Source organism: Lutra lutra, chromosome 9, assembly GCF_902655055.1.
Source record: "Lutra lutra chromosome 9, mLutLut1.2, whole genome shotgun sequence".
Lineage (NCBI taxonomy): Eukaryota > Metazoa > Chordata > Mammalia > Carnivora > Mustelidae > Lutra > Lutra lutra.
Window position 1 is genome coordinate 126,349,614 of NC_062286.1, and position 26,742 is coordinate 126,376,355.

General features: G+C 45.7%; 1 protein-coding gene across 12 annotated transcripts in view; it reads right to left on the reverse strand.

The window, feature by feature from the left end:
• Positions 1-344: 344 nt before the first annotated feature.
• PTPRT (protein tyrosine phosphatase receptor type T) overlaps positions 345-26,742 on the reverse strand; it is a 1,067,282-nt gene continuing 1,040,884 nt past the window's right edge. For all 12 annotated transcript variants that reach the window (XM_047746505.1, XM_047746499.1, XM_047746504.1 and 9 more), the window contains 4 exons: positions 12,748-12,873; positions 11,805-11,968; positions 9,200-9,335; positions 345-8,389 (listed from right to left, as the gene is read on the reverse strand). In XM_047746505.1, coding sequence (XP_047602461.1) covers positions 8,336-8,389; positions 9,200-9,335; positions 11,805-11,968; positions 12,748-12,873 — 480 coding nt within the window. In that variant the 3' untranslated portion in view covers positions 345-8,335. The remainder of the gene's footprint in view (positions 8,390-9,199; positions 9,336-11,804; positions 11,969-12,747; positions 12,874-26,742) is intronic.

Below are 26,742 nucleotides of genomic sequence, written 5' to 3' on the forward strand. Positions count from 1 at the left end.
TTGAAACTGTGACTTTGGAGGGGCTTAAAAACTTGTTCATAAACTTCCTGAGTCAATCTGGTACCATTGCTCTATGGACCAGACTTGGGGGAAAAACTTTTAGGATCAACCCTTTTACTAGCTCCGTATATAATCATGGAAAATCCCTTAACATTTATGAACCTCCAGCTTTCTCACCTGCCAAAAAAAAAGGGGGGGGGCTAATCCGCAATTCCTGCATTGTAGACTTGAGGATTAAATGAACATGAAGAAACCCTACGTTTTTCTCCTCCTCCTCCTTCCACTTCTCTTCCCCACATCCCCATCCAACCCCAGGAAGACACCAGTGCGAGTATCTTAGGAAAACATGAATCTCAGGGTCACAGGTTTATTGTATAGATTTTCAACACAGCCATATTACAAACATTGTCAGGGAACATTTACAAGAATAAATAAGATGGACTTGCCGGTGTAAAAAGATTACACGTCACTGTAATGTACAGTCAAAAAATATATCTGATATTCATTGACCTGACATTATTTACCTTCTGCTTTTTTAAGCTAGAACTGGAAAGGAAAAAGAAAACAAAACAAAACAAAAAGAACATAGACAGCACAGTGCTGGCTTTTTTTTTTTTAAGTTGATTTATTGTGTTTTCTCTTCTCATACGTGCTTTATCTATCAAACACCCAAACTGTACAAGCGCAGGCCATTGGGATTCACGGAGAAGGCTGCAAACAGTGTGGAGACTTTGGTCTCATGCAGTATCATATGCCCAGTGGATGTGATGATGTCAGTCTCCCTAGAGTCAAGTGGGAACCCCATGAGGGCCCTTAGAGGGCGATGATGGTGTCCAGTAGCCAAGGCAACGTTAGAGGCCCTAACTCTTTGCTTTTTGTTGGCTAGTTTGATGTCGGGTGAAAACAGAGGGGTAGAAAAGTGCTTTTGAGTCTGACTGCCAACATGGGGTAGCCTGGATTCACCTGGGCTAGCCCAGGATCCCCCTGGCAAGGAAATGGATGACCTGGGGATGAGTATAATTACATGCCAATAGAGTCCCTGTGCTTTTTGCCTTTGCAGTCTACTCCAAGAGGCCTCGACTGGGGAGTGGGGAGAAGTGACCTCTGCAGATACTGTGTGTGGTAAGCAAAGCCCTGCTCTGGGTCTTGCTTGAACCTTTACTAGTTCTGGCTATCCCTGATGGCCAGTGGGCCTGACCTGGGGTTGGTCTCATCCCAGATCTCAGTGGGCGTTTGGTCTATGGCAAAGTAGCTGTTCTTTCTGGAATTCTTGGTGATAACTAGCCTGGATGAAGGGGGGCCAGAGCAGCGTCTTGGCTTGCATGGTCGGAAGACTTGGTTGGGCAGGAGAGTAGGGGATTTCAACCCACACAGACCAAGCACAACCTTGGCTTTGTGCTCTATAGGAATGACGGAGTTCAAATACAGTCCCATCTCCAAAACAAATCACCCATCTAGGGTGGGAGAGAGTTCAAGGTCATCTCAGCAATGCTCTTTCTTCCCTTTAAAGTCTGGCCTCTGCTGGGCCACTGCTGAGATGGGCAGCTCATCCTCTCTGGCACACAGCAAGTTCTTCCTTACAATCATCAAGCTTTATGCATTGATCCTAGTTCCACTCAAAAGAGTGACCAGGGACAAGCAAACCGTGCTTGAATTTGTCTAATGACTTCTAGGCATATGGGCACTAGCATTCTGCCTGACCCTTTGGAAGTCTGATTTGACCTGGGATGACACTGCTTGGCCCCCTGAGCCTCCAGACTGCCCTGGGGCCTTGACCCAAGGAATACCTTCCATCACTGATCTTCTATGGGAGGGGCAGGGGCACGGTGAGCACTGAGAGCTTGTCAGATCATCGACAGGACGTCTATGCATTTGTATCCAGAAGCCCAACCTACTGAAGTATGCCTTCAGGGACGCGGTTGTGCACTGTTGGCAGGTTATTTCACATTCCCCTTCCTCCCCCAAATCTGAGCTCCACTCACGAAGGAACCATGAATTATATGAATTACCCTGAACTCCAGGCTTACACACCAATACCCTCCTGTCCAGTGCTCTACTGCCCGCAGACTCTCATTCTCTGAATATCCCAACCAAGGATCAGGGTCCAAATCCCATCCCCCAGAGCAGCACCATGATCCATGGTGATCCAGCCCCAAAAGGTCTTCCCTACAGACTCATCCTGAGCTCTCTCACATCCCTTGTATCAGCCCCAGTGCTCTTAGATAGCCAGGATGCCAGGCATGCTGTCTACCACCGTGGATGCTAACTCCACCTCTTGGGGACCTAAAATTTATGAGTGGATTTCATGGGGGTGAATGTGGCCCTTTTGATGACCTATTCTCATCTTTTCTGAAGGCAGGAGGGATGCAAGAGGTGGACTTGGTCTCTACAGGATAGCTTCACAGCCAGTGGTATGCAAAAGTTTATCTCTGGTTACTAGCAAACCAGAAGAAAGTCTTCTTGTGTGCATTAATATGGCTTAGACATCTCTGCTGTACTTCTGCTGGTCATATCCTGAAATATGCATCAGAGGAAATGAGTACAATGGCCCCTCCACTCTTTGCCATGGACGTCTCTCCCTGCTGCTCAGATTGTATACGCCCTCAAAGGCAGATCCCTGCTAGGTGACACCAGTGCCACAAATTTTATCACTTCCAGTTATGTAGACGTGGAAAACCTCCAAGTTTGAACCCTTGCATGGGAATATAGGAACAAGGATGAATCTCCTCTCGTCTCTAGTTGGAGTCCCTTTGTCTTTTTCCTGTTTTATTGGGCTATGATTTGGTGCTGGCATCAGCTGAGAAGGAACTCAGACTAGTTGGATGATGGGGAAGGCAGGTCAGGGCTTGGAGATGAAATGGCCATCCATGGGACTCATGGCTCATCTTCTGGTGTGCCCTGCAGCTGGGGTTGACTGTTGGTCCCCACAGCTCTGGCCCAGCACAATCTGTTAGCATCCTGCTCCTCTTACTCTTGGACTGGTTTGTGTCTCCCATGGCATTCCTGTTGACTTAGCTGGGTGCTGATGGCCCGTCTGTCTAGCCCAGGGGTGGCCAGGTACAGACTCAAGGAGGGTGGCTTTCTTCATTCTGTTCCACAGCAGTGAGGTGTAGGAGAATTAGTGTCTCCTTCGATGTCTCTGTGTCTGGGTAGGGCAGTCATCTCCTGCTGAGATGACATGGTGGGCACCTGGCTATTCCCCCCGGAGCCTCACTTCTGCCTGAAACAGCCCGACTAGACTGATACCTACATGCACACAATAGGGATTCATACCAGAGCGGAGGAAAGTGGATCCTCACGAGAACAAACAACAAGAGCTAGCTTAGCAACGGTGAACAGATGATGATTAGATATGATTTGATTGGTCAGAGGGAAAATTATCATCTTTTCTCCAGGATACTGAGACTTGTTCTACAGCAACATCCTTGCTTCCAGTGGTCCTGGCCAGCCTTCCCCATCCCCATCCTGCTGGGCCACAGAAGTGACCACTTTGCCTTGTAGTCTGCGTGCATTCTTGAACATTTCTGTTGGGTCCCAACTTCTTGGCCTTGCCTTCCTGTTTTCTTGCCCAAAGCTCTCCAAATCTATGCCGTCTACCTGGTCAAAGCTGCTTTTTTCACATCTTTTTCCATTAATTGGTTGGCCCAACCTTGTATAGCTAAAAAATGGCCAAGCTGACATATGAACTTAAGATTGCCTCGCCAAGGGATGAACTGGTCCATGATAACCTGTGCTTCCGGGAAGTACCCCTTCTGGGGCCCTGGCCTGTTGCAGGAACCCAGTAGGTACGTGTAATTGAAGTAAAGTGAGGAGCCTTCCAGCCCCCAGCCCCTCATGTGAAGCATGTCCTGAGATTTGCCCCTGTTAGCAACCATGTGATTCCTCCTAGACAAAGGGCATCAGCTTCTAGAAGCCCCAGCATTCAGAAATTTGCTCAGAAAGTCTGTGTACATCTTCTCCTTTCCCTTTAGAGTATTATGGGCTCGATGGGCACATCCTCAACATTCCAAGCTACGCCAGTGGGTTCCTTCCAGCATCAAACTGGAAGAAACTGGAGTCGAGATCGACCCATGAACGGTGAGGTCATGGTACTCCCACACCAAAGCATCTTTCTAAGGAAAGCTGAGCTGGTCTTGAGCCTGAGGCTGGAACTGGTCTCAGGAGGAAGCAGTATGGCCAGACACCACGCCTCTCTGACTGGGATATGATTCCCTAGGGTCTATCAGAGGGAGTTGAGGGGACCAAAATCACTGTAAGGACCAGGGCACATCATTTAAAAAATAGTCCTATTAAAACAAATCAGGTAAATTAGAGTGGCATGCAAGTCTTGCATGAATTGTCAAAGTAGAACAAGAAACTGTGAAGGAATTTTAAGCTTGTCTGCTTTGGGCTTTACGAGACCCACTGTGTTTCTGTTCCACTCTACTCTGCCATTACAGGTAGACCCGTGGGAAAATCTGAGACACGATGGTGGAAAAATATGGTTTTTGAGGTCAGAAGGAATTAAATTCCTGGCTCCCCTGGTCACTTAACTGGGGAACTGTGGGCAATGGGTTTCTCCTCTCTGAGCCTCCGTTTCCTCATCTGTAAAATGGTGACAATCACAAACACTTCGTAGGGATGCAGGAAGAATTGAGTGAGCTCGCTGGTTAGTGTCCTCAACACACTCAACTCCCCTGGTACTGTGGGAAGGCTGCCATTTGGCAGGCTGTTGCTCAGGCCACATGCAAAGAGAGGGCTGGTGGGAAAAGCCACTGGATCCCTCTGTCCCCATGAAGGGGGGTGTGCTGTGGTCATCCAGAGGCCCGGACGGTTGTGAAAGGGCACACATGGAGGCACAGCCAAGATTCTTCCTGAAGCCATCTAGGCCACAAATAAACGCAGACTGGCGAGGGTCCCTCACATCTCTGAACAGGGTCCATAACTAGGTGACCAGGAGGCTCTGTCCTAAGTGGGGATGCTCTCTTGGGCTCCCTGGAGATGAGAGGCTGGCTCCTGTTCTAGAAGCTCAGAGAGCACGGATACGATTTTCCTCGGCCTTCTGAAAGACAGCCCAGCCTCTCAGTGGACTGGGGTGGGAAGATAGCTTGGGGGAGGTGGTGTTTGCTCTTGTTTCCCAAGGACTGGATCAAGTCCAAATTCTAGGGCACCATTGCCCCATTTCATCCAGGCCCTGCCACATGCATGCCATGTGGAATCTTTGGGAAGATATCCCCGTCATGAGCCTTAGTTTCATCCCTTGTAAAGTGGCCCAAGACCCGTTCGCCACCCTGCCTGCTTTGGAGAGTGGCTGGGTGTTGAGGAAATGGGGGGTTTAGCTGGGGGATCCATCTCCGGCCCTGGTTGGGTCAGGTACCCCACCGTGGCCTGAGTTTTTATGATTTCCCTTCTCCCTGAAGTCCCATTTTAGATTCTCACCATTTGAAATGATAGAAGCCAGTGTCATTTCCATGTGCCAGCTCTGTCACCCCTTCTGGAGCATTATGAATCTGAAGCTTTGTGTTGGCTAGCTCCCCTCCCCCATTCTGCATGGATGAGCCAGGATCTGAGAAAAGAGCAGATGACAGACTGATTTGCTCTGCTACTGGTTCCTTGCAGGCGGCACAAGGGCTGGCTGGAGTTGTGGACTAGAGCTGGGGGACCTGCTCAAGCATACCAGGGAAGGGACCTAGCAAGGGAGAAGAGTGAGTTCCCGGCTGGGGGTGTGTGTGGGGAGGTGGGCTCCTTTGCCTTCCTTCCCTTTGAGATGCTTCCTTTTGAACTTCCAAAGTGACAGCCCTTCCGTGATCAAGTCTGGTGTCCCTGGACTTCCAGACAGCTCAGGAGCCCAGGCCAAAGGCAACAGCTTCTGCAGGCTCCTTTCATGTCCCAGTCTCACGGGTCTGGAGTCCTGGACCGGCCACCCTGCTCCACGGTAGAGCAGAGACCCTGAGTGTCTTACAGAAGCTGGGTCTCATGACCCATTGCGTATTTTGTTCCAGCAACAAAATAATGAGCAGACAGACACATAGATGTGATATTAAAAAGCACGCACTTCAGGGAATGTCTTCACAGTGTCTGATGAAGGAGGAGAGGCAGCCCCACTGGGCCCAGAGAGTGTCTCTCTAACACTGAGTCGAGCCCATCACTCAGGAGCTTGGCTGGCTCCCTGTGGCCCCCACAGCTGGTCTGTACTCCAGGTAGGCTCTCTTCCCCCGGACCCTGCTCATCTGCCACCCCTCCTGCAGTGCTGTGCTTGCTCTGGGCTCATGGCCCACCCTACTGCCTGCCCCCTGCCCCCAGCCCAAGGACACCTCTGTGCCACTGTACATCCTGATCCCTTGGACTGATTTCCTTTCTTTCCTTCTCTTACCTGTTGAGACCCTGCTGGGATGGATGCCATCTCCCCTAGGAAGCCCAGGCAGGCAGAGTCTTGCTCCCAGGTTCCTGTAATACTCATGTGCTCTACCACCTTGGCACTGGGCGACAATCTCCCCAGTATATGGTAAGCTCTTGCGTGCAAATACTGTGCCTTATTGAATTCTGTGCTCCTCATCCCCTCTCTGGGCTAGACCAGCTTCCAAGCGGAGCTTCCTGGATCCCAGACCACCCCGAGGCAGTCAGATACTGTGCTTGAGCCCCTAGTAGAGACCAAGGGAGGGAGCATGACCCTAGCCAGCAGACCTCACAGCCAGAGGGAACAGGCAGCTGCTTTCACTGGCGGAGAAGTGAGAAGCGACTAGCTTTCCTGGGGAACCAGGAAATACATCTGAAATTCTGGGCTTCCCAGAAGAACTCACATCAGAAAGAAAGAATTCAATTTCCACTGTGGAGTTCTCTGCTTGGAAGTTTCTAGCCTTATTTTCCCCTCTGAAATAACTGCTTTGCTGAGAAAGATGAAGACAACAGTATGAAGAAGTCTTATCACCAATGTCTGCCTTTTCGGAACCCAGAATTTCATCATGGACGGAGATGCCTCAGTTTCCCCCATTGTGAAGTGGAAATGATGACAGGTTGGTAGTCCTCTCAAGGGGGTCTAGACCACGTGAAATGTCATATGGAATGTGCCAAGCCTACAGTAGGTGCTTAGCAGATGCTGGTTCCCCGTCACTGACTCACCCATACTTTGGATAAGATCCTAGATCCGTGGTGTGATCTCCTTGGCCTGTTTTAAACCAAAGGACACCTGGGTCCACCGTGGCCTTTCTCATGATGGCAGCTAGGGAGTTCAAATTTGGAGATTCAAGATGATGCACAAATCTGGTATTCTATCTGTCCCAGAAACTGAAGGGACTGTCCTTAGATTAGCCTGTCTCCCTTGCTCTATGGCAGTGCTGTTCTGGGCTGGGAGTGGGGGGAGAGGGAATCTTTTAAGGACATTGCCAGGAAAGATGACAGGCCTGAGAGATTTGTCTTAGAGTTACACATCTGAACTTCCCTCCCCCTTTTATTTTGACATAACAGACTAAGATTTTACACCCCCAAAGAAAGTTTCTTTTCATACACGCTTTGGAAAATAATCAAATCACCCACCATCCAAACGACACAAGGTCAGCCAGAGCCCTACCCCAGAGAGATCGTTCCTTTTCATGATGAGGACAAGGAAGAATAGCAAAATCCCATGCTCCCCCTTCCCACTGATTACAAAAAAGCAAAAAGAACCTTTACCAAAGGCTGTGGACACAGTGGGCTGGCCAGTGAATGACAGGTCAAGGCCTGGACTAGCTGTGGGATACAGAATGGTATTGGGCCAAGCCCCATGCAGGTTAGGTGTGAGAATGGGGGCTTCCACTGTGATCTCAGGAGCATCCTGAGTTTCACACTGATCCAGACTGGCAGGTGTCCAGTTCCAGAGATCCCTGAAGGACACTACAAGGGGCAGCAGAGCAGGGGACCCCCACACACCCCAAGAGCCCAGTCATGGAGGAGTAGAACACACAGCCCCTCTACCCCCAGGGACAAGGAGGGCAGGGAGGTGCTGCTGAGGCTCTCACTCCCCAACACTCACATAGTCGGCTTGCCAGGAGATTCACAAACTTGAAAAGAGCAAAAGCAGGAGGTCTGGGAACGGGAAAATCCGGGGCCTTGCCATGGGCGCACTTCTGCATGGGCTCGTGGCCTCAGCTGGTTGAGTGTGGAAGGGGAGCCTGGGCCTTTCAGAGCAGTACCTCCCACAGCTACAGGAGACCCCTCGGAAGGTGCAGAGCCCACCATGGGGCACAGGACAACCAGCATTCTCCTTGGAGTTGGGCAGGGTGCTGCGTCTTCGGCCCTGAGCCCAGTCACTGCCATTCACAGAAAAGGGGGCGTGGCAGCTGCAGCCTCTGGACTCCGGCAGGCTCTCCATCCTGTTGGGCTAAAAGGAGCTTAAATATTCCAGTGCTGCCTCGTATACAAATTTATACTGTTCCTGAGAGGGGGAGAGGCAGAGGGAGCAGAGGAGGAAAGAGAGAGAGATGAAAAGGAAAGGCATTTAGGTTAAAGACACAGATTTTGGAGGAAACTTTAGCTACAGCCCTATTAACAGTCATCGCAAAATTGTCCACATAATTATCCCTATCTGAACCTCCCCTAAGTTCTGCCTGGTGCCTTACACCCACGCCTTCCCAGATGCCCAGTAGGTCATTCCCTTCCTTGTCACCATTCTGGACTCAGGTGCCTCTCAGACCATAAGGTGCCTGTGAAGGACCCAGGAGTCTTTCTAAAATGCAGACTCTGACTGAGTAAATCCGGACTGGGTTGGGATCCTGCATTTCTAACAAGAGCCTAGGTGAGGCTGACGCTGCCGGTCTGCGGACCGGAGTTTGGGTAAGACCATGCTTCGAGTAGGTTAAGACTCTTAGGGCAAAGCTCCTTGTGTATGGTCTGTGCAGCGGGCCTGAGGATCTGGGCTCCGCTGGCCCACACGCTCTCCATCCCTTTCTGCACAGCGTTCGAGCCCTGTGCTTACGCCTCCATGCAAGTCACATACGCTAATTAGAACAGGATTGGACAGACTTGAAAACAGAATTCACACTCTCCTTAAGCCAGAATCCCTAATCCCCAGGATTAGTGTATCAGGATGCATACTTGGGTTGCCCAGCAGGCAGGAAGTAAGTTTGCAGAGGCTGTGGCCCATCAGGACCCAGCAAGCAGCCAGCTGCTGGTTTGTATTATCTGAGGCTCTCAGTGAGCCACCCCCCCCTCCCCCACTGGGAGAGAAGCCTCCTGGGACACTCACCAGGGTCTCCACCATGTTGGATTTGTTGTTCCGCAGTGTTTTCACAATGTGGAACACGTCGATGATGTTTTGCTGCTGGATCATCTCACACACGCTGCAGATGGCACAGAAGGTTCCACTGCGGCCGCCCCCATTTCTAGACACAGAGTGAAGATGTAAGCAATGTAGCCCCCAGGCACCTCCTGATCCTGAAACCACATCAGGAGTAGTGGGGAGTGGCTGGCTGGGTACGTGCAAAGTCAGGCTAGGGCAGAGAAGCCTTTGTGGTTGGAGTCCTGTCGGTGCCATGAACCTGCTTTGACTTTGGGCAAGTCTTTTCCTATTCCTATAATGGAGGGTTGGACTAGATGCTCTTTGAGAACTGGATTAGCCAGATCCTTGTCCAAAAGGAGGTTCTGGGTCTACCTGCACATCTAGTGATGAACGTGGAAGGTTCCAGGTGGTTTTCATCCTAGTTCTTTGCATCGGCTAAGGACAAAAACCTTTCCGGTGCTCCGTAATTCATATTCATGGAAACACCCCTTCAACTATTTACAGAAAGTCCCATAGGGAATCTGCCTGATTCGGAACTCCTGGGCGTGCTGCCAACAGCAACTAATGATTTCATGTAATGGCCTGTGTCTAAAGAACATCTGGATGGAAACCAAGGCCCTCGGTTTCCCAGATGTTTTATCTACAGGACACCCAACAAGCAGCTGTTTCAGGTACAGACAGCTGCCCTCCGTTCGCTGGCCAGCGCCCGCATTTTGGTATCTGTTGTGTCTCTGGCCTCCAAGGACACTGCTGTCCCTGTTGATAGGAGGACATGCCTGTGCTTTCCTTTGGTTCAAACTGTGGGTCACCTTGGCGAGGGGGACCTGGATAAAAAGGTACTCCTTTCTAAAAGCAGGCTAAAAAACAATCACCTGCAGGAGGAGGATGGAACGCCCCACAGAAGGAGGGTTTAGTACTTTTTTGAAGCAAGAAAGGCAGAGTCCAAGAGGAAGAGGCGAGTGGGCACAGGTGTTCCGGGGCCTGGTGGAGTGATGCCTGGGACGGGTGTGCCTGTGAGCCAAAGGGGAGGCCCCCTGAGTGTGTGGGAGCGACCTGGATGGGAGGCAGGGGCTCGGTGGCAGGGAACCCGTTGCCAGGGTCTGGGATGTGGGCAGAAACAGCTTGGTTTGGCTGACTGCGCCCATCCATGTGACACTGACACCTCACGGCATCTTTCCGGTGCCTGGTTTGGGATCTGCATCTTTGGGGAAGAAAGGCTTGTGATAGGTGGTGGCCTTAAGCTGTGCGTGTGCATGTCTGTCTGGTTTTCCTGACACATGCTTGCACCCCTTGCTTGAAAGAAGGAACAGTAAGCTCATTTTGTAAAGACTGAACTCGATTCTGAGGTCAGGAAGGTGTGACCAGGGCCTCCACCGGCTCCAGAAATATTTACTCTGCAAAAGGAAGATCATCGTGTGCTCTTCTTTGGGGAATAATTCGAGGATCTGGTCGGTGGAAGCCACTTCACCCCAGCTTTCTTGCGATTAACAGGACACATCGTGCCTCCTGTGGGGGACCAGGGCTTTCTCCCCCATCGGGAGTGCTGGGGAGCGGCCGGTCTACCCCCGATGTTTGCGAAAGGCCTCCCGGTTTTGCATTAATAACGTGTCACATAACCTTAGTTCAAGGCAACAAACGGGCAACCCCAGTCCATGAAAGATCGTAATTCCTTGAATACATACCCCTTGACTTTTTTTTATAATTAAAAAAAAAATTTTTTAATAAACATATAATGTATTATTAGCCCCAGGTTTACAGGTCTTTGAATCACCAGGTTTACACACTTCACAGCATTCACCATAGCACATACCCTCCCCAATGTCCATAACCCAACCACCCTCTCTGTACCCCTTCCTCCCGGGCAACCCTCAATTTGTTTTGTGACATTAAGAGTCTCTTATGGTTTGTCTCCCTCCCGATCCCATCTTGTTTCATTTATTCTTTTCCTACTCCCCAAACCCCCCATGTTGCATCTCTACTTCCTCGTATCAGGGAGATCATATGATAGTTGTCTTTCTCTGATTGACTTATTTCACTAAGCATGATACCCTCTAGTTCCATCGCAAATGGCAAGATTTCATTTCTTTTGATGGCTGCATAGTATTCCATTGTATATATATACCACATCTTCTTTATCCATTCATCTGTTGATGGACATCTAGGTTCTTTCCATGGTTTGGCTATTGTGGACATTGCTACTATAAACATTTGGCTGCACGTGCCCCTTCAGATCACTACATTTGTATCTTTAGGGTAAATACCCAGTAGTGCAATTGCTGGGTCATAGGGTAGTTCTATTTTCAACTTTTTGAGGACCCTCCATGCTGTTTTCCAGGGTGGTTGCACCAGCATGCATTCCCACCAACAGTGTAGGAGGGTTCCCCTTTCTCTGCATCCTCGCCAGCATCTGTCATTTCCTGACTTGTCAGTTTTAGCCATTCTGACTGGACACACCCCTTGACTTTTAAGGAATATTGAGATGTCGTATAGCCAGGCATTCCTATGGCCAGTGGCATCCCCTAAGACAGACACCGGTCACCCCCCCCACCAGAGAGCCTTCCACAGTACTCACAGGCAGTGGACCACAGTGCGTCCCTCCCTCCCGTCGTACTGCTCCTGCCACTTCTCCAGCCGTCGGACCACTTTGAGCAGAGAGCGCTTGGAGGGGGGTGTGTCCCGGTAGGCCGGCCAGCCGATGTACTGCAGGTGCTGGACTATCCGGTACCCATCCTGAGGCTGAGAACAGAGAGGCCGTCAGGGCTGTTCTTCCAGGGACACAAGCCCTTCATAGGCCTCGGGGCTGCGGCACCCGAGCGGGAGATAGACCGAATGGGGTCGATGCTGTGTCGTCATGGGGACACACTCCTCTTTCTCCCTTTGTGCATATGGATTCTCCTGCCACGACGTCCCTGCACCTCCTTTCTCCCTGGAAAACTACTGGTTTCCAAAACCCAAATGTCCCTTTCTCTAGGAAGAGCCTTCCCTGACTCTACTGGGCAGAATTCTTCTCTCCCCGCCGAGGTTCATGTGCCAGAACATAGATCACCTTCCCACCGGGCAGGGAACTGAGGGCAGAGATGGAGTTCTGGGACCCTGGGACCCCCAGTAAATGGTAAAGACCAAAGCCATTCTGTAGCCATTTCACAGACTACCGATCTGCTCCCTCCCACCCAATACTCCTCCAGCTAGCTGGTAAAGTCCCCCCGGAAGCAACTAATCATCTTCCATCTTGGTGTTCTCAGGGTCTAGCCCAAAGCTTCCTGGATCCGATCAAAGACCCTGTCAACTCCTGCCAAAACAGGACAGCAGTGGGGAAGCACTGAATTCTGAGAAGATTTGACCACAAGGCAGCAAGTGTGTCAGGGAAGAGGCAGATGGCAGGCTGGAGGCCTCCCCGTGGGTCTCTGAGTGTCAGAGCCACTGTTGGGTCTGAAGCCACAATCAGCAGAGGCATCGTTTCCCCGAGGACGGGATGATCCGGAGAGCACAGCAAAGCCTCCTGGCTGGACCCTTACCCGGGCCATGTTACAGATGCGGAATATTCTGTGGATGATGTCCTCATCTATGTCTGCGGACACGAACTCCACCTGGATGGGCCCGTAGCACCCAGACGTCTTCTCGGGCCAGTACTGCATACAGAGCTGGGGCAGGAGAGAGTTCAGAGAGAGAGAGAGAGGCTGAGGGAGGCATGGGCACCATCGTGCTCATTTATCACCAGGCCCTTTCTTACTGTCTGCAGAACATGCTGGCTAGGAAGGAACAGTAGTAGGGGGAGAAGTTGACCCTGCTCCCTTTGGGGAGCAGCCACCCATGTCTGTTGTTGAAAAGTCAAAGCTCTAGACACAGAAACACTGCACTTATAAAATATTTGCTCTGCTGATTCTAAACCATTTGTTAGGGTTGCTGGGCCTCAGTTTCCTCCTCTGTAAAGCAAAGGGGAATAATACCTCCCTCGAAATGCTGGCAGGATTGGAACAAGTACGGTCTCTATTTCAACACGAAGCAAAGCAAACTTCCCCATTCTGGAAAAACCTTCCCAGTGCCCCTCTTATCATCAGATCCTCAGTAGCTTGAGAAACACACAGGCCTTGGCATCAGACTGGTTTGGGTCCCTATCCCGGCTCTGCTGCTCGCTTGCTGTGGCCCAGGCCTGTTTTCTCCCACGGAAGATCAGGTGACACGGTGCTGAGAGACCCTGCCCATGATCTTTCCTATTTTTCTGGAACTGGATTTAGGACCTATCCCTGAGAGCAAAAGGCAATGGTTGCTCTCTGACCAAAGACAGTGGTTTTCAGCCAGAGGTGGTTTGGCCAGCCAGGGGACATTTGGCAACGTCGGGAGACATTTCTGAAAGTCACACCTGGGGGATGCTATGGGCCTCCAGCATGTAGAGGCCAGGATGCTAATAGCCATCCTACAGGGCATACTCCTCAGAGAGCAGTCCAGCCCCAAATAGAGCAGAGACTGAGAAACCCTGGCTTAAGATCCTAATTTGTTTCCCACATTTATACCGCCATCAAGGAGAGAGTAATTTATTCCCCTGTATATGTCAAGCCATTAGATGACTTCAGTTGGGGAAAGAATATTCAGGTAGGTGGCACGGGTTGTGGCTCAGAGAGGGGCAAAGCACGCTTCTGCAAATCCCCCGTTTTGAAGGGGCATGGAGATGGACCCTGTGCAGGTCTATAGGCCCCAGAGTTGGGGCACGCAGGGGAGCTAAGACTGCAGCTGCGGGTTTGCTGGGGACCGCCCTGGTGTGGACAAAGAGGCCATCTGTTCGACCATTGGGAAGTTACCGAAAAATGTACCTGAGACTCAGGAAGACCCAGTAAGGCTCCTGAGAGCAGCCTGAGATCAAGTCTTTCATCAGCAGCCACAGTCTATACTGAGCTTGCAGACAAGGAGCTAGATGATAGGTGACCCATGGAAATGGTGGCCCCCTGTGGCCACCATAGATGCAGGATCTTCACAAAAATGATCCTTCTCCCTCTTGTTGAGAGAGCACAGCCAACTCTCCCTGGACAGTCACATGCAAAACATCTTTAATTCCAGTCTTCCTCTAGAACCAGAACCAGAATGGAAGAGCAGGGGGAAGGAGGATATAGGAGAGAGAAAAGAACCCAAATTTCAGCTTGGGAATAACATGACGGCTTACAGGGTAAGTCTGACCCATTGGCTGATTTTGCAAATACAGTTTGACTGAAATACAGCCACAGTTATTAATTTATGTATTGTCTGTGGTTGCTTTCAAACTACAACGGCAGATTTGAGTAACTGGCAATACCCCGCATAACCCAAAGTTGCCCGCAAAACCGAAAATATTTCCTGTCTGGTCCTTTACAGAGAAAAGTTTGCCAACCCTTGACCTACAGAGTTGTTCTAATGATAAAGGAGATGATACATGTGAAGAAACCCTTTGCCCAGTGCCAGGCACGGAATAAGGATCTGCTGAATTCCAGTAATTCACATTATTCTGGAACCTATCAGTGTCCAGCACACATGACCGCCATGATGGTAACAGCTAACATATACATCAGAAGGATTCTTCTAATCATTCCTCTTAAATAGCAAAGATGTGCAAGACTAGGTTTCCTAATGCAGGGGTGCTTTGCTTCCCCATGTCCACCATGGGTTAATTGAGCACACTGAGAAAGGAGCTGGGTCTGTGTGTGGTGGGGGTGCTAGACAGTTATCGGCCGAACTGTGCAATAATGACAAGCCCACAATCTGAACTTCATTTCTCTTTGCCATTGGCTCTTCTGGCTTGCAACCTTCACAGTAATGAGGGACTGGTAGAGATTAGTTGGTGGTATGCCAAAGAAATCAGAATTAATCAGAACTGCCCATTAAAAAAATAATAGCCTTTATCACCTGCATTGAATTGAGCTTTGCCAGAGGTTGGCTGTGATCCTGACATGAGGTACGTGGGTCACAGGCATCAGGGAAAAAGTCTATTACCCCCAATATTTTCAGTCCAGAGAGAAAGTGGAATGATTTGTCTCTTTTAATAAGATTTCCAGACCAATTTATCAAGCTAATAGGTTCTACTATGCCTCAAACAAGACTCCTATATTTCAGGACACTTTTCTGCATTTGATTTTCCAGGTCACTCTCCCGTGATGTCCAGAGGGCTGGGGAAGGGTGCAGGGTCCTTGTAATCCTAAATCAGGGCCATCCTCTCACTTGAATTCCCTGATTCCTGAGACTGGAGCAGCAGCAGCAGCAGCAGCAGCAGCAGCACGGTCACATCCAGCCCAGTGATATATGGGCAGATGGGCTGTTTGTGCCGCCAAGCATCATCAGGTCTCCCCACAGCCATGGATGTCCTACATAGTCCAGGTATGGGAAACAGGAGAGAGATGGGAGAGGCCAGTGTTCTGTTCCCAGTTATCCTTCAGGGCTCAGAGATGATTCTCACCAATAAGAGATATCCTCTGTGGTTTAGCTCAAGGCTGCCCTGGTGCCCAAGTACTGGGGTAGTGTCTCGGTGGGTGCTGTGTCCGTAGAGTAGCTAAATGTTGTGCAGCTCCCGCTTGAAGCACCCTGGGTTCAGATCCCAGCCCTGGTGCCTTTCAGCAGAGTGACTTGGCCAAATCTTTTTTTTTTTAATTAAATTTTTAAATTATTTTATAAACATATAATGTATCATTAGCCCCAGGTTTACAGGTCTGTGAATCGCCAGGTTTACACACTTCACAGCACTCACCATAACACATACCCTCCCCAATGTCCATAACCCCACCACCCTCTCCCTATCCCCCTACCCCCGGCCCACCTCAGTTTGTTTTGTGACATTAAGAGTCTCTTATGGTTTGTCTCCCTCCTGATCCCATCTTGTTTCATTTATTCTTTTCCTACCCCCAAACCCCCAACGTTGCATCTCCACTTCCTCATATCAGGGAGATCATATGATAATCGTCTTTCCCCGATTGACTTATTTCGCTCAGCAGAATACCCTCTAGTTCCATCCACGTCATTGCAAATGGACTTGGCCAAATCTTATAGCTTCTCTGGGTTATGAGTGGTTGGGAATCTTAATGTGTTACTTGATCTTTAGTGAGTACTAAATCAATGCAATTATTAGCAGTAATATTCAGTAAACTTATAATAACATGGTCAAGGCTCAATGCACATGGTGGTGTCTCATAGAAAGCAGCGAGGAATTGAGCTTTGCTCCCTAGGTGACACAGAAAGGAAGCAGAGGCCGCATAGGTGAACTGAGGAGCTTGACTGTGAGCACAGAAGCACCAGTGATTTACAGAAATCTTGGGAAAGGAGGGTTATGGTTTCTTTTCTCTTTTTTTCTTTTTTTAAATTCCAGTTAGTTAACATAGTCTTATATTAGTCTCAGGTGTATAATATAACTTCCACACATCACCCAATGCTCATCACATGTGGCCTCCTTAATTCTTGCCCCCCATTTCAGCCATCCCTCTGCCCCCATCCCTCTTTCCCCTTTCTCCATAGTTAAGAGTCTGTTTTTTGATTTGCCTCTCTCCTTTCCTTATTTTTCCTCTTTGCTTATTTTTCTCCTTAAATTCCACATATGAGTAAAATCATTTGGTATTTGTCTTTTTCTGACTAGCTTATTCTACATAGCATAATACTCTCTAGCTCCATCCATGTCATTGTAAATGGCAAGGTTTAATTCTTTTTTTCATGGCCGAATAATATTCCATTGTATATCTACACCACATATTCTTCATCCATTCATCATTTGATGGACACTTGGGCTGCTTCCATTATCTTGGATATTGTAGATACTGCTGCTATAAACGTAGGATGCATGTATCCTTTGGAATTAGTGCTTTTGTATTCTTGGGGTAAGTACCCAGTAGTGCGATTGCTGGATTGTAGGGTTGTTCTATTTTTAACCTTTTGAGGAACTTCCATATGTTTTCCACAGTGGCTGCACAAGTTTGCCTTCCCTCCAACAGTGCAAGAGGGTTCCCCTTTCTCTATATCCTTGTCAACTCCCATTGTATCTTGTGTTCTTGGTTTTAGCCATTCTGACGGGTATGAGGTGATATCTCATGGCAGATAGATTGATTCGCATTTCCTGGATGATGAGTGATGATGAGCATCTTTTCATGTGTCTATTGGTTCATCTGTATGTCTTTGGAGAAATGTCTACTCATGTCTTCTGCCCATTTTTTAATTGGATTATTGTTTTTTTGTGGGGTTGGGTTTTATAAGTTCTTTATATATTTTGTATACTAAACCTTTATCGGACGAGTCATTTGCAAGTGTCTTGTCCCATTCCGTAGGCTGCCTTTCAGTTTTGTTGAATCTTTCCTGCACTGTGCAGAAGGTTTTTTACATAGTCCTAGTAGTTTCTTTTTGCTTTTGTTTCCTTTGCCTCAGGAGACATATCCAGAAAGAAGTTGTTACAGCTGATGTCAAAGAGGTTACTGCCTATGTTCTTTCCTAGGATTTTTGTGGCTTCAGGTCTCACATTTAAGTCTTTCATCAAACTTGAAGTTGATTAAAAAAAAAAAAACTTGAAGTTGATTTTGTCTATGGTGTAAGAAAGTGGTCTAATTTCATTGTTTTGCATGTGGCTCTCCAATTTTCCCAGCACCATTTGTTGAAGAAAGTGTCTTTTTCGCCACTGGATATTCTTTCCTGCTTTGTTGAAGATTAATTGACCATATGTTGTGGGCTTATATCTGGATTTTCTGTTCTGTTCTATTGATCTATGTGTCTATTTTTGTACCAGTACCATACTGTTTTGATTATTACAGCTTTGTAATAGAGCTTGAAGTCTGGGGTTGTGATGCCCCCAGGTTTGCTTTGCTTTGCTTTTACAAGATCGCTTTGGGTATTGCAGTGGGGTCTTTTGTGATTCCCTACAAATTTTAGGATTGTTTGTTCTAGTTCTGTGAAAATTGCTGTGGTATTTTGATAGGGGTTGCATTAGATGTGTACATTGCCTTGGGTAGTATAGAAATTTCAACAAAATGTGTTATTCCAGTCCAAGAGCACAGAACATCTTTCTACTTCTTTGTGTCATCTTCAGTTTCTTTCATGAGTGTTTTGTGGTTTTCAGATGATAGGCTTTTCACCTCTTTGGTTAGGTTCATTTCTACGTACTTTGTTATATTGGGTGCAGTTGTAAATGGGATTGTTTTCTTTTTTTTTATTAATTTTATTTTTTATAAACATATATTTTTATCCCCAGGGGTACAGGTCTGTGAATCACCAGGTTTACACACTTCACAGCACTCACCATAGCACATACCCTCCCCAGTGTCCATAATCCCACCCCCTCCCAACCCCTCTCCCCCCATCAACCCTCAGTTTGTTTTGTGAGATTAAGAGTCACTTATGGTTTCTCTCCCTCCCAATTCCATCTTGTTTCATTTACTCTTCTCCTACCCCCTTAACCCCCCATGTTGCATCTCCTATCCCTCATATCAGGGAGATCATATGATAGTTGTCTTTCTCCGATTGACTTATTTCGCTAAGCATGATACCCTCTAGTTCCATCCACGCCGTCGCAAATGGCAAGATTTCATTTCTTTTGATGGCTGCATAGTATTCCATTGTGTATATATACCACGTCTTCTTTATCCATTCGTCTGTTGATGGACATCTAGGTTCTTTCCATAGTTTGGCTATTGTTTTCTTAATTCATCTTTATGCTGCTTCATTATTGGTATATAGAAATGTAACAGATTTCTGTCCATTGATTTCATATCCTGTGACCTTGATGAATTTGTTTATTAGTTCTAGCACGTTTTTGGTGGAGTCTTTTGGGTTTTCTCTATATAGTATAATGGCACCTGCAAATGGTAAAAGTTTTTCTTCTTCCTTACTGATCTGGATGACTTTTACTTCTTTGGTTGTCTGATTGTTGTGGCTAGGACTTCCAGTATAAAATAAAAGTGGTGAGAGTGGACATTCTTGTATTGTTCTTGACTTTAGGAGAAAAGCTCTCAGTTTTTCTCCATTGAGTATGATGTCAGCTATGGGTTTTTCACATAAGGCCTTTACTATGTTGAAGTATGTTCCCTCTTAGTCTGCTTTGCTGAGGGATATTATGAATGGTACTTTATCAAATACTTTTTCTGAGTCTATTGAAATGATTGTACGACTCTCATTCTTTCCCTTATGGATACGTCACATCAGTTGATTTGTGAATATTGAATTACCCTTGCAACCCGGGAATAAATCCCACTTGATTGTGGTGAATGATTTTTTTAATGTATTGTTGGATTCAGTTTGCTAGTATTTTGTTGAGGATTTGTGCCTCTATGTTTATCAGATATATTGCTCTGTAGTTCTTTTTTGTGAACTACATATGGTTTTAGTATCAGGGTAATGCTGCCTGATAGAATGAATTTGGAAGTTTTCCTTCCTTTTCCATTTTTTGGTATTAGTTTTAAAAGGATAGGTATTAATTCTTCTTTAAATGTTTGGTAGAATTCTCCTGTGAAGGTATCTGGTCCTGGGCTTTTATTTGTTGGAAGCATTTTGATTCTGATTTAATTTCTTTGCTGGTTATTGGTCCTGGGCTTTTATTTGTTGGAAGCATTTTGATTCTGATTTAATTTCTTTGCTGGTTATTGTCTTATTTAAATTTTTTTTTACTTTTTCTGCTTCACTTTTGGTAGTTTATATGTTTCTAGAAATCTATCCATTTATTTTAGATTAACCAATTCATTGGTATATAGTTTTTTTTAAATATTCTCTTCTGATTGTATTTCTGTGGTGTTGGTTATTTCTCCTCTCAAAAGTGATTTTATTTACTTGGGTCCTTCTTTACCCATTGAAAAAATTTATCAATTTTATTGATATTTTTAAAAGAATCAGCTCCTGGTTTCATTGATCTATTGTGTTTTTTGTTTTGTTTTGTTTTAGTTTCTGTAACATGTATTTCTGCTCTAATCTTTATTATTTCCATCCTTCTGCTGGTTTTTGGGTTTTGTTGTTCTTTTTCTAGCTCCCTTATGGATGAGGCTAGGTTGTTTATTTGGGGTTTTTCTTGCTTCTTTAGATAGGCCTGTATTGCTATAAACTTCCCTTTTAGAACAGCATTTGCTGCATCCCAAAAGTTTTGGACCATTATGTTTTCATTTTTGTTAGTTTCCATGTACTTTTTAAAAAAATTTTTTATTTTTTTTATGTCCTTTTTTAAATTTTTTTTATTATTTTTTATAAACATATATTTTTAATCCCCAGGGGTACAGGTCTGTGAATAGCCAGGTTTACACACTTCACAGCACTCACCATAGCACATACCCTACCCAATGTCCATAACCCTGCCCCCCTTCTCCCAACCTCCCTCCCCCCATCAACCCTCAGTTTGTTTTGTGAGATTAAGAGTCACTTATGGTTTCTCTCCCTCCCAATCCCATCTTGTTTTATTTATTCTTCTCCTACCCCCTGAACCCCCCATGTTATATCTCCACTTCCTCATATCAGGGAGATCATGTGATAGTTGTCTTTCTCTGATTGACTTATTTCGCTATGATACCCTCTAGTTCCATCCACGTCATCGCAAATGGCAAGATTTTGTTTCTTTTGATGGCTGCAAAGTATTCCATTGTGTATTTATACCACATCTTCTTTATCCATTCATCTGTTGATGGACATCTAGGTTCTTTCCATGGTTTGGCTATTGTAGACATTGCTGCTATAAAAATTCGGGTGCACGTACCCCTTCGGATCACTACGTTTGTATCTTTAAGGTAAATACCCAGCAGTGCAATTGCTAGGTCATAGGGCAGTTCTATTTTCAACATTTTGAGGAACCTCCATGCTGTTTTCCAGGGTGGTTGCACCAGCTTGCATTCCCAACAGTGTAGGAGGGTTCCCTTTTCTCCACATCCTCACCAGTATCTGTCATTTCCTGACTTGTTAATTTTAGCCATTCTGACTGGTGTGAGATGATATCTCATTGTGGTTTTGATTTGTATTTCCCTGATGCCGAGTGATGTGGAGCACTTTTTCATGTGTCTGTTGGCCATCTGGATGTCTTCTTTGCAGAAATGTCTGTTCATGTCTTCTGCCCATTTCCTGATTGGATTATTTGTTCTTTGGGTGTTGAGTTTGCTAAGTTCTTTATAGATTTTGGACACTAGCCCTTTATCTGATATGTCGTTTGCAAATATCTTCTCCCATTCTGTCAGTTGTCTTTTGGTTTTGTTAACTGTTTCCTTTGCTGTGCAAAAGCTTTTGATCTTGATAAAATCCCAAAAGTTCATTTTTGCCCTTGCTTCCCTTGCCTTTGGCGATGTTCCTGGGAAGATGTTGCTGCGGCTGAGGTCGAAGAGGTTGCTGCCTGTGTTCTCCTCAAGGATTTGGATGGATTCATTTCTCACATTGAGGTCCTTCATCCATTTTGAGTCTATTTTCGTGTGTGGTGTAAGGAAATGACCCAATTTCATTTTTCTGCATGTGGCTGGCCAATTTTCCCAACACCATTTATTGAAGAGGCTGTCTTTTTTCCATTGGACATTCTTTCCTTTCTCAAAGATTAGTTGACCATAGAGTTGAGGGTCTATTTCTGGGCTCTCTATTCTGTTCCATTGATCTATGTGTCTCTTTTTTGCCAGTACCATGCTGTCTTGACGATGACAGCTTTGTAATAGAGCTTGAAGTCCGGAATTGTGATGCCACCAACTTGGGCTTTCTTTTTCAATATTCCTTTGGCTATTCGAGGTCTTTTCTGGTTCCATATAAATTTTAGGATTATTTGTTCCATTTCTTTGAAAAAAAATGGATGGTACTTTGATAGGAATTGCATTAAATGTGTAGATTGCTTTAGGTAGCATAGACATTTTCACAATATTTATTCTTCCAATCCAGGAGCATGGAACATTTTTCCATTTCTTTGTGTCTTCCTCAATTTCTTTCATGAGTACTTTATAGTTTTCTGAGTATAGATTCTTAGTCTCTTTGGTTAGGTTTATTCCTAGGTATCTTATAGTTTTGGGTGCAATTGTAAATGGGATGGACTCCTTAATTTCTCTTTCTTCTGTCTTGTTGTTGGTGTAGAGAAATGCAACTGATTTCTGTACATTGATTTTATATCCTGACACTTTACTGAATTCCTGTACAAGTTCTAGCAGTTTTGGAGTGGAGTCTTTTGGGTTTTCCACATATAGTATCATATCATCTGCAAAGAGTGATAGTTTGACTTCTTCTTTGCCAATTTGGATGCCTTTAATTTCCTTTTGTTGTCTGATTGCTGAGGCTAGGACTTCTAGTACTATGTTGAATAGCAGTGGTGATAACGGACATCCCTGCCGTGTTCCTGACCTTAGCAGAAAAGCTTTCATTTTTTCTCCATTGTGAATGACATTTGCGGTGGGTTTTTCATAGATGGCTTTGATAATATTGAGGTATGTGCCATCTATCCCTATACTTTGAAGAGTTTTGATCAGGAAGGGATGCTGTACTTTGTCAAATGCTTTTTCAGCATCTATGGAGAGTATCATATGGTTCTTGTTCTTTCTTTTATTAATGTGTTGTATCACATTGATTGATTTGCGGATGTTGAACCAACCTTGCAGCCCTGGAATAAATCCCACTTGGCCGTGGCGAATAATCCTTTTAATGTACTGTTGAATCCTATTGGCTAGTATTTTGGTGAGGATTTTCGCATCTGTGTTCATCAAGGATATTGGTCTATAGTTCTCTTTTTTGATGGGATCCCTGTCTGGTTTTGGGATCAAGGTGATGCTGGCCTCATAAAATGAGTTTGGAAGTTTTCCTTCCATTTCTATTTTTTGGAACAGTTTCAGGAGAATAGGAATTAGTTCTTCTTTAAATGTTTGGTAGAATTCCCCCGGGAAGCCGTCTGGCCCTGGGCTTTTGTTTGTTTGGAGATTTTTGATGACTGTTTCAATCTCCTTACTGGTTATGGGTCTGTTCAGGCTTTCTATTTATTCCTGGTTCAGTTGTGGTAGTTTATGTGTCTCTAGGAATGCATCCATTTCTTCCAGATTGTCAAATTTGTTGGCGTAGAGTTGCTCATAGTATGTTCTTATAATTGTCTATATTTCTTTGGTGTTCGTTGTGATCTCTCCTCTTTCATTCATGATTTTATTTATTTGGGTCCTTTCTCTTTTCTTTTTGATAAGTCTGGCCAGGGGTTTATCGATCTTATTAATTCTTTCAAAGAACCAGCACCTAGTTTCACTGATTTGTTCTATTGTTTTTTTGGTTTCTATTTCATTGATTTCTGCTCTGATCTTTATGATTTCTCTTCTCCTGCTGGATTTAGGGTTTCTTTCTTGTTCTTTCTCCAGCTCCTTTAGGTGTAGGGTTAGGTTGTGTACCTGAGACCTTTCTTATTTCTTGACAAAGGCTTGTACCGCTATGTATTTTCCTCTCAGGACTGCCTTTGTTGTGTCCCACAGATTCTGAACTGTTGTGTTTTCATTATCATTGTTTCCATGAATTTTTTTCAATTCTTCTTTAATTTCCTGGTTGACCCATTCATTCTTTAGAAGGATGCTGTTTAGTCTCCATGTATTTGGGTTCTTTCCCAATTTCCTTTTGTGATTGAGTTCTAGCTTCAGAACATTGTGGTCTGAAAATATGCAGGGAATGATCCCATTCTTTTGATACCAGTTGAGACCTGATTTAGGAACGAGGATGTGATCTATTCTGGAGAATGTTTCATGTGCACTAGAGAAGAATGTGTATTCTGTTGCTTTGGGATGAAATGTTCTGAATATATCTGATGTCCATCTGGTCAAGTGTGTCATTTAAGGCCTTTATTTCCTTGTTGATCTTTTGCTTGGATGATCTATTTCAGTGAGGGGAGTGTTAAAGTCCCCTACTATTATTGTATTATTGTCGATGTGTTTCTTTGATTTTGTTATTAATTGGTTTATATAGTTGGCTGCTCCCACATTAGGGGCATAGATATTTAAAATTGTTAGATCTTCTTGTTGGACAGATCCTTTGAGTATGATATCGTGTCCTTCCTCATCTCTTATTATAGCCTTTGGCTTAAAATCTAATTGATCTGATATAAGGATTGCCACTCCTGCTTTCTTCTGATGTCCATTAGCATGGAAAATTGTTTTTTACCCCCTCACTTTAAATCTGGAGGTGTCTTCGGGTTTAAAATGAGTTTCTTGTAGGCAACATATAGATGGGTTTTGTTTTTTTATCCATTCTGATACCCTGTGTCTTTTGATTGGGGCATTTAGCTCATTAACATTCAGGGTAACTATTGAGAGATATGAATTTAGTGCCACTGTATTGCCTGTAAGGTGACTGTTCCTGTATATTGTCTCTGTTCCTTTCTGATCTACTACTTTTAGGCTCTCTCTTTGCTTAGAGGACCCCTTTCAATATTTCCTGTAGAGCTGGTTTGGTATTTGCAAATTCTTTCAGTTTTTGTTTGTCCCGGAAGCTTTTAATCTCTTCTTCTATTTTCAACGATAGCCTAGCTGGATATAGTATTCTTGGCTGCATGTTTTTCTCGTTTAGTGCTCTGAATATATCATGCCAGCTCTTTCTGGCCTGCCAGGTCTCTGTGGATAAGTCTGCTGCCAATCTAATATTTTTACCATTGTATGTTACAGACTTCTTTTCCCAGGCTGATTTCAGGATTTTCTCTTTGTCACTAAAACTTGTAAATTTTACTATTAGGTGATGGGGTGTGGACCTATTCTTATTGATTTTGAGGGGGGTTCTCTGCACCTCCTGGATTTTGATGCTTGTTCCTTTTGCCACATTGGGGAAATTCTCTCCAATAATTCTCTCCAATATACCTTCTGCTCCCCTCTCTCTTTCTTCTTCTTCTGGAATCCCAATTATCCCAATGTTGTTTCGTCTTATGGTGTCACTTATCTCTCGAATTCTGCCCTCGTGGTCCAGTAGCTGTTTGTCCCTCTTTTGCTCAGCTTCTTTATTTTCTGTCATTTGGTCTTCTATATCACTAATTCTTTTTTCTGCCTCCTTTATCCTAGCAGTGAGAGCCTCCATTTTTTTTAAAGATTTTATTTATTTATTTGACAGAGAGAGATCACAAGCAGGCAGAGAGGCAGGCAGAGAGACAGGAGGAAGCAGGCTCCCTGCTGAGCAGAGAGCCCGATGCGGGACTTGATCCCAGGACTCCGAGATCATGACCTGAGCCGAAGGCAGCGGCTTAACCCACTGAGCCACCCAGGCGCCCCGAGAGCCTCCATTTTTGATTGCACCTCATTAATAGCTTTTTTGATTTCAACTTGGTTAGATTTTAGTTCTTTTATTTCTCCAGAAACGGCTTTTATATCTCCTGAGAGGGTTTCTCTAATATCTTCCATGCCTTTTTCGAGCCCGGCTAGAACCTTGAGAATTGTCATTCTGAACTCTATATCTGACATATTACCAATGTCTGTATTGATTAGGTCCCTAGCCTTCGGTACTGCCTCTTGTTCTTTTTTTGTGTTGAATTTTTCCGCCTTGTCATTTTGTCCAGATAGGAGTATATGAAGGAGCAAGTAAAATACTAAAAGGATGGCAAAGACCCCAGGAATATATGCTTTAGCCAAATCAGAAGAAATCCCAAATTGGGGGGGGGGGGGAGAAAGGGGATGAAAAGAGGTTCAGAAAGAAAAAAAAAACAATTAAAAAAGGAAAATGAATAAAGAAAAAATATTAAAAAATATATATATATATTGCTAGTTAAAAAACGTTAAAAGGGGCACCTGGGTGGCTCAGTGGGTTAAAGCCTCTGCCTTCGGCTCAGATCATGATCCCAGTGTCCTGGGATTGAGCCCCACATCAGGCTCTCTGCTTTGCAGGGAGCCTGCTTCCACCTCTCTATCTGCCTCTCTGCCTACTTGTGATCTCTCTCTGTCAAATAAATAAATAAAATCTTTAAAAAAATAAAAAATAAAAAAAATGTTAAAAAAAGAAACGGGCAAAAGTTAAAATTTAGCAGAAGAAGAGAGGGAAAAAAATTGAAAAAGAATAAAAAATGAAATTAACTGTAAGAGTAAAGAATCATGGGGAGAAAGACATGATTTCCATGCTTTGCTTTCCCCTCCTCTGGAATTCCGCTGCTCTCCTTGGTATTGAAACTGCACTCCTTGGTAGGTGAACTTGGTCCTGGCTGGGTTTCTTGTTGATCTCCTGGGGGAGGGGCCTGTTGTAGTGATTCTCAAGCGTCTTTGCCCCAGGCGGAGTTGCACCGCCCTTACCTCGGGCCGGGCTGAGTAATCCGCTCGGGTTTGCTTTCGGGACCTTTTGTTCCCTGAGCGCTTTCCGTAGAGTTCCGGAGGGCAGGAATGAAGATGGCGGCCTCCTGGTCTCCGGCCCAAGGAGCCGAGAGCCTGGGGCCCCACTCTTCAGTGCGCCCTCAGAGAACAGCGCCCAATTACTCCCGTCTGCCTGGCCTCCGGCCGCGCTCCGAGCTGACTGAGCCTGCGACTGGTTCAAGGTAACCCCGAGCTGAGAGCTCACTCCTCGGCTCTGTCTCTGTAGCCGGCTTCCCCGTTCTAATACCTGTAAGCTCTGCAACACTCAGACACCCCCGATCACTCTGTGACCCTGCGGCACCT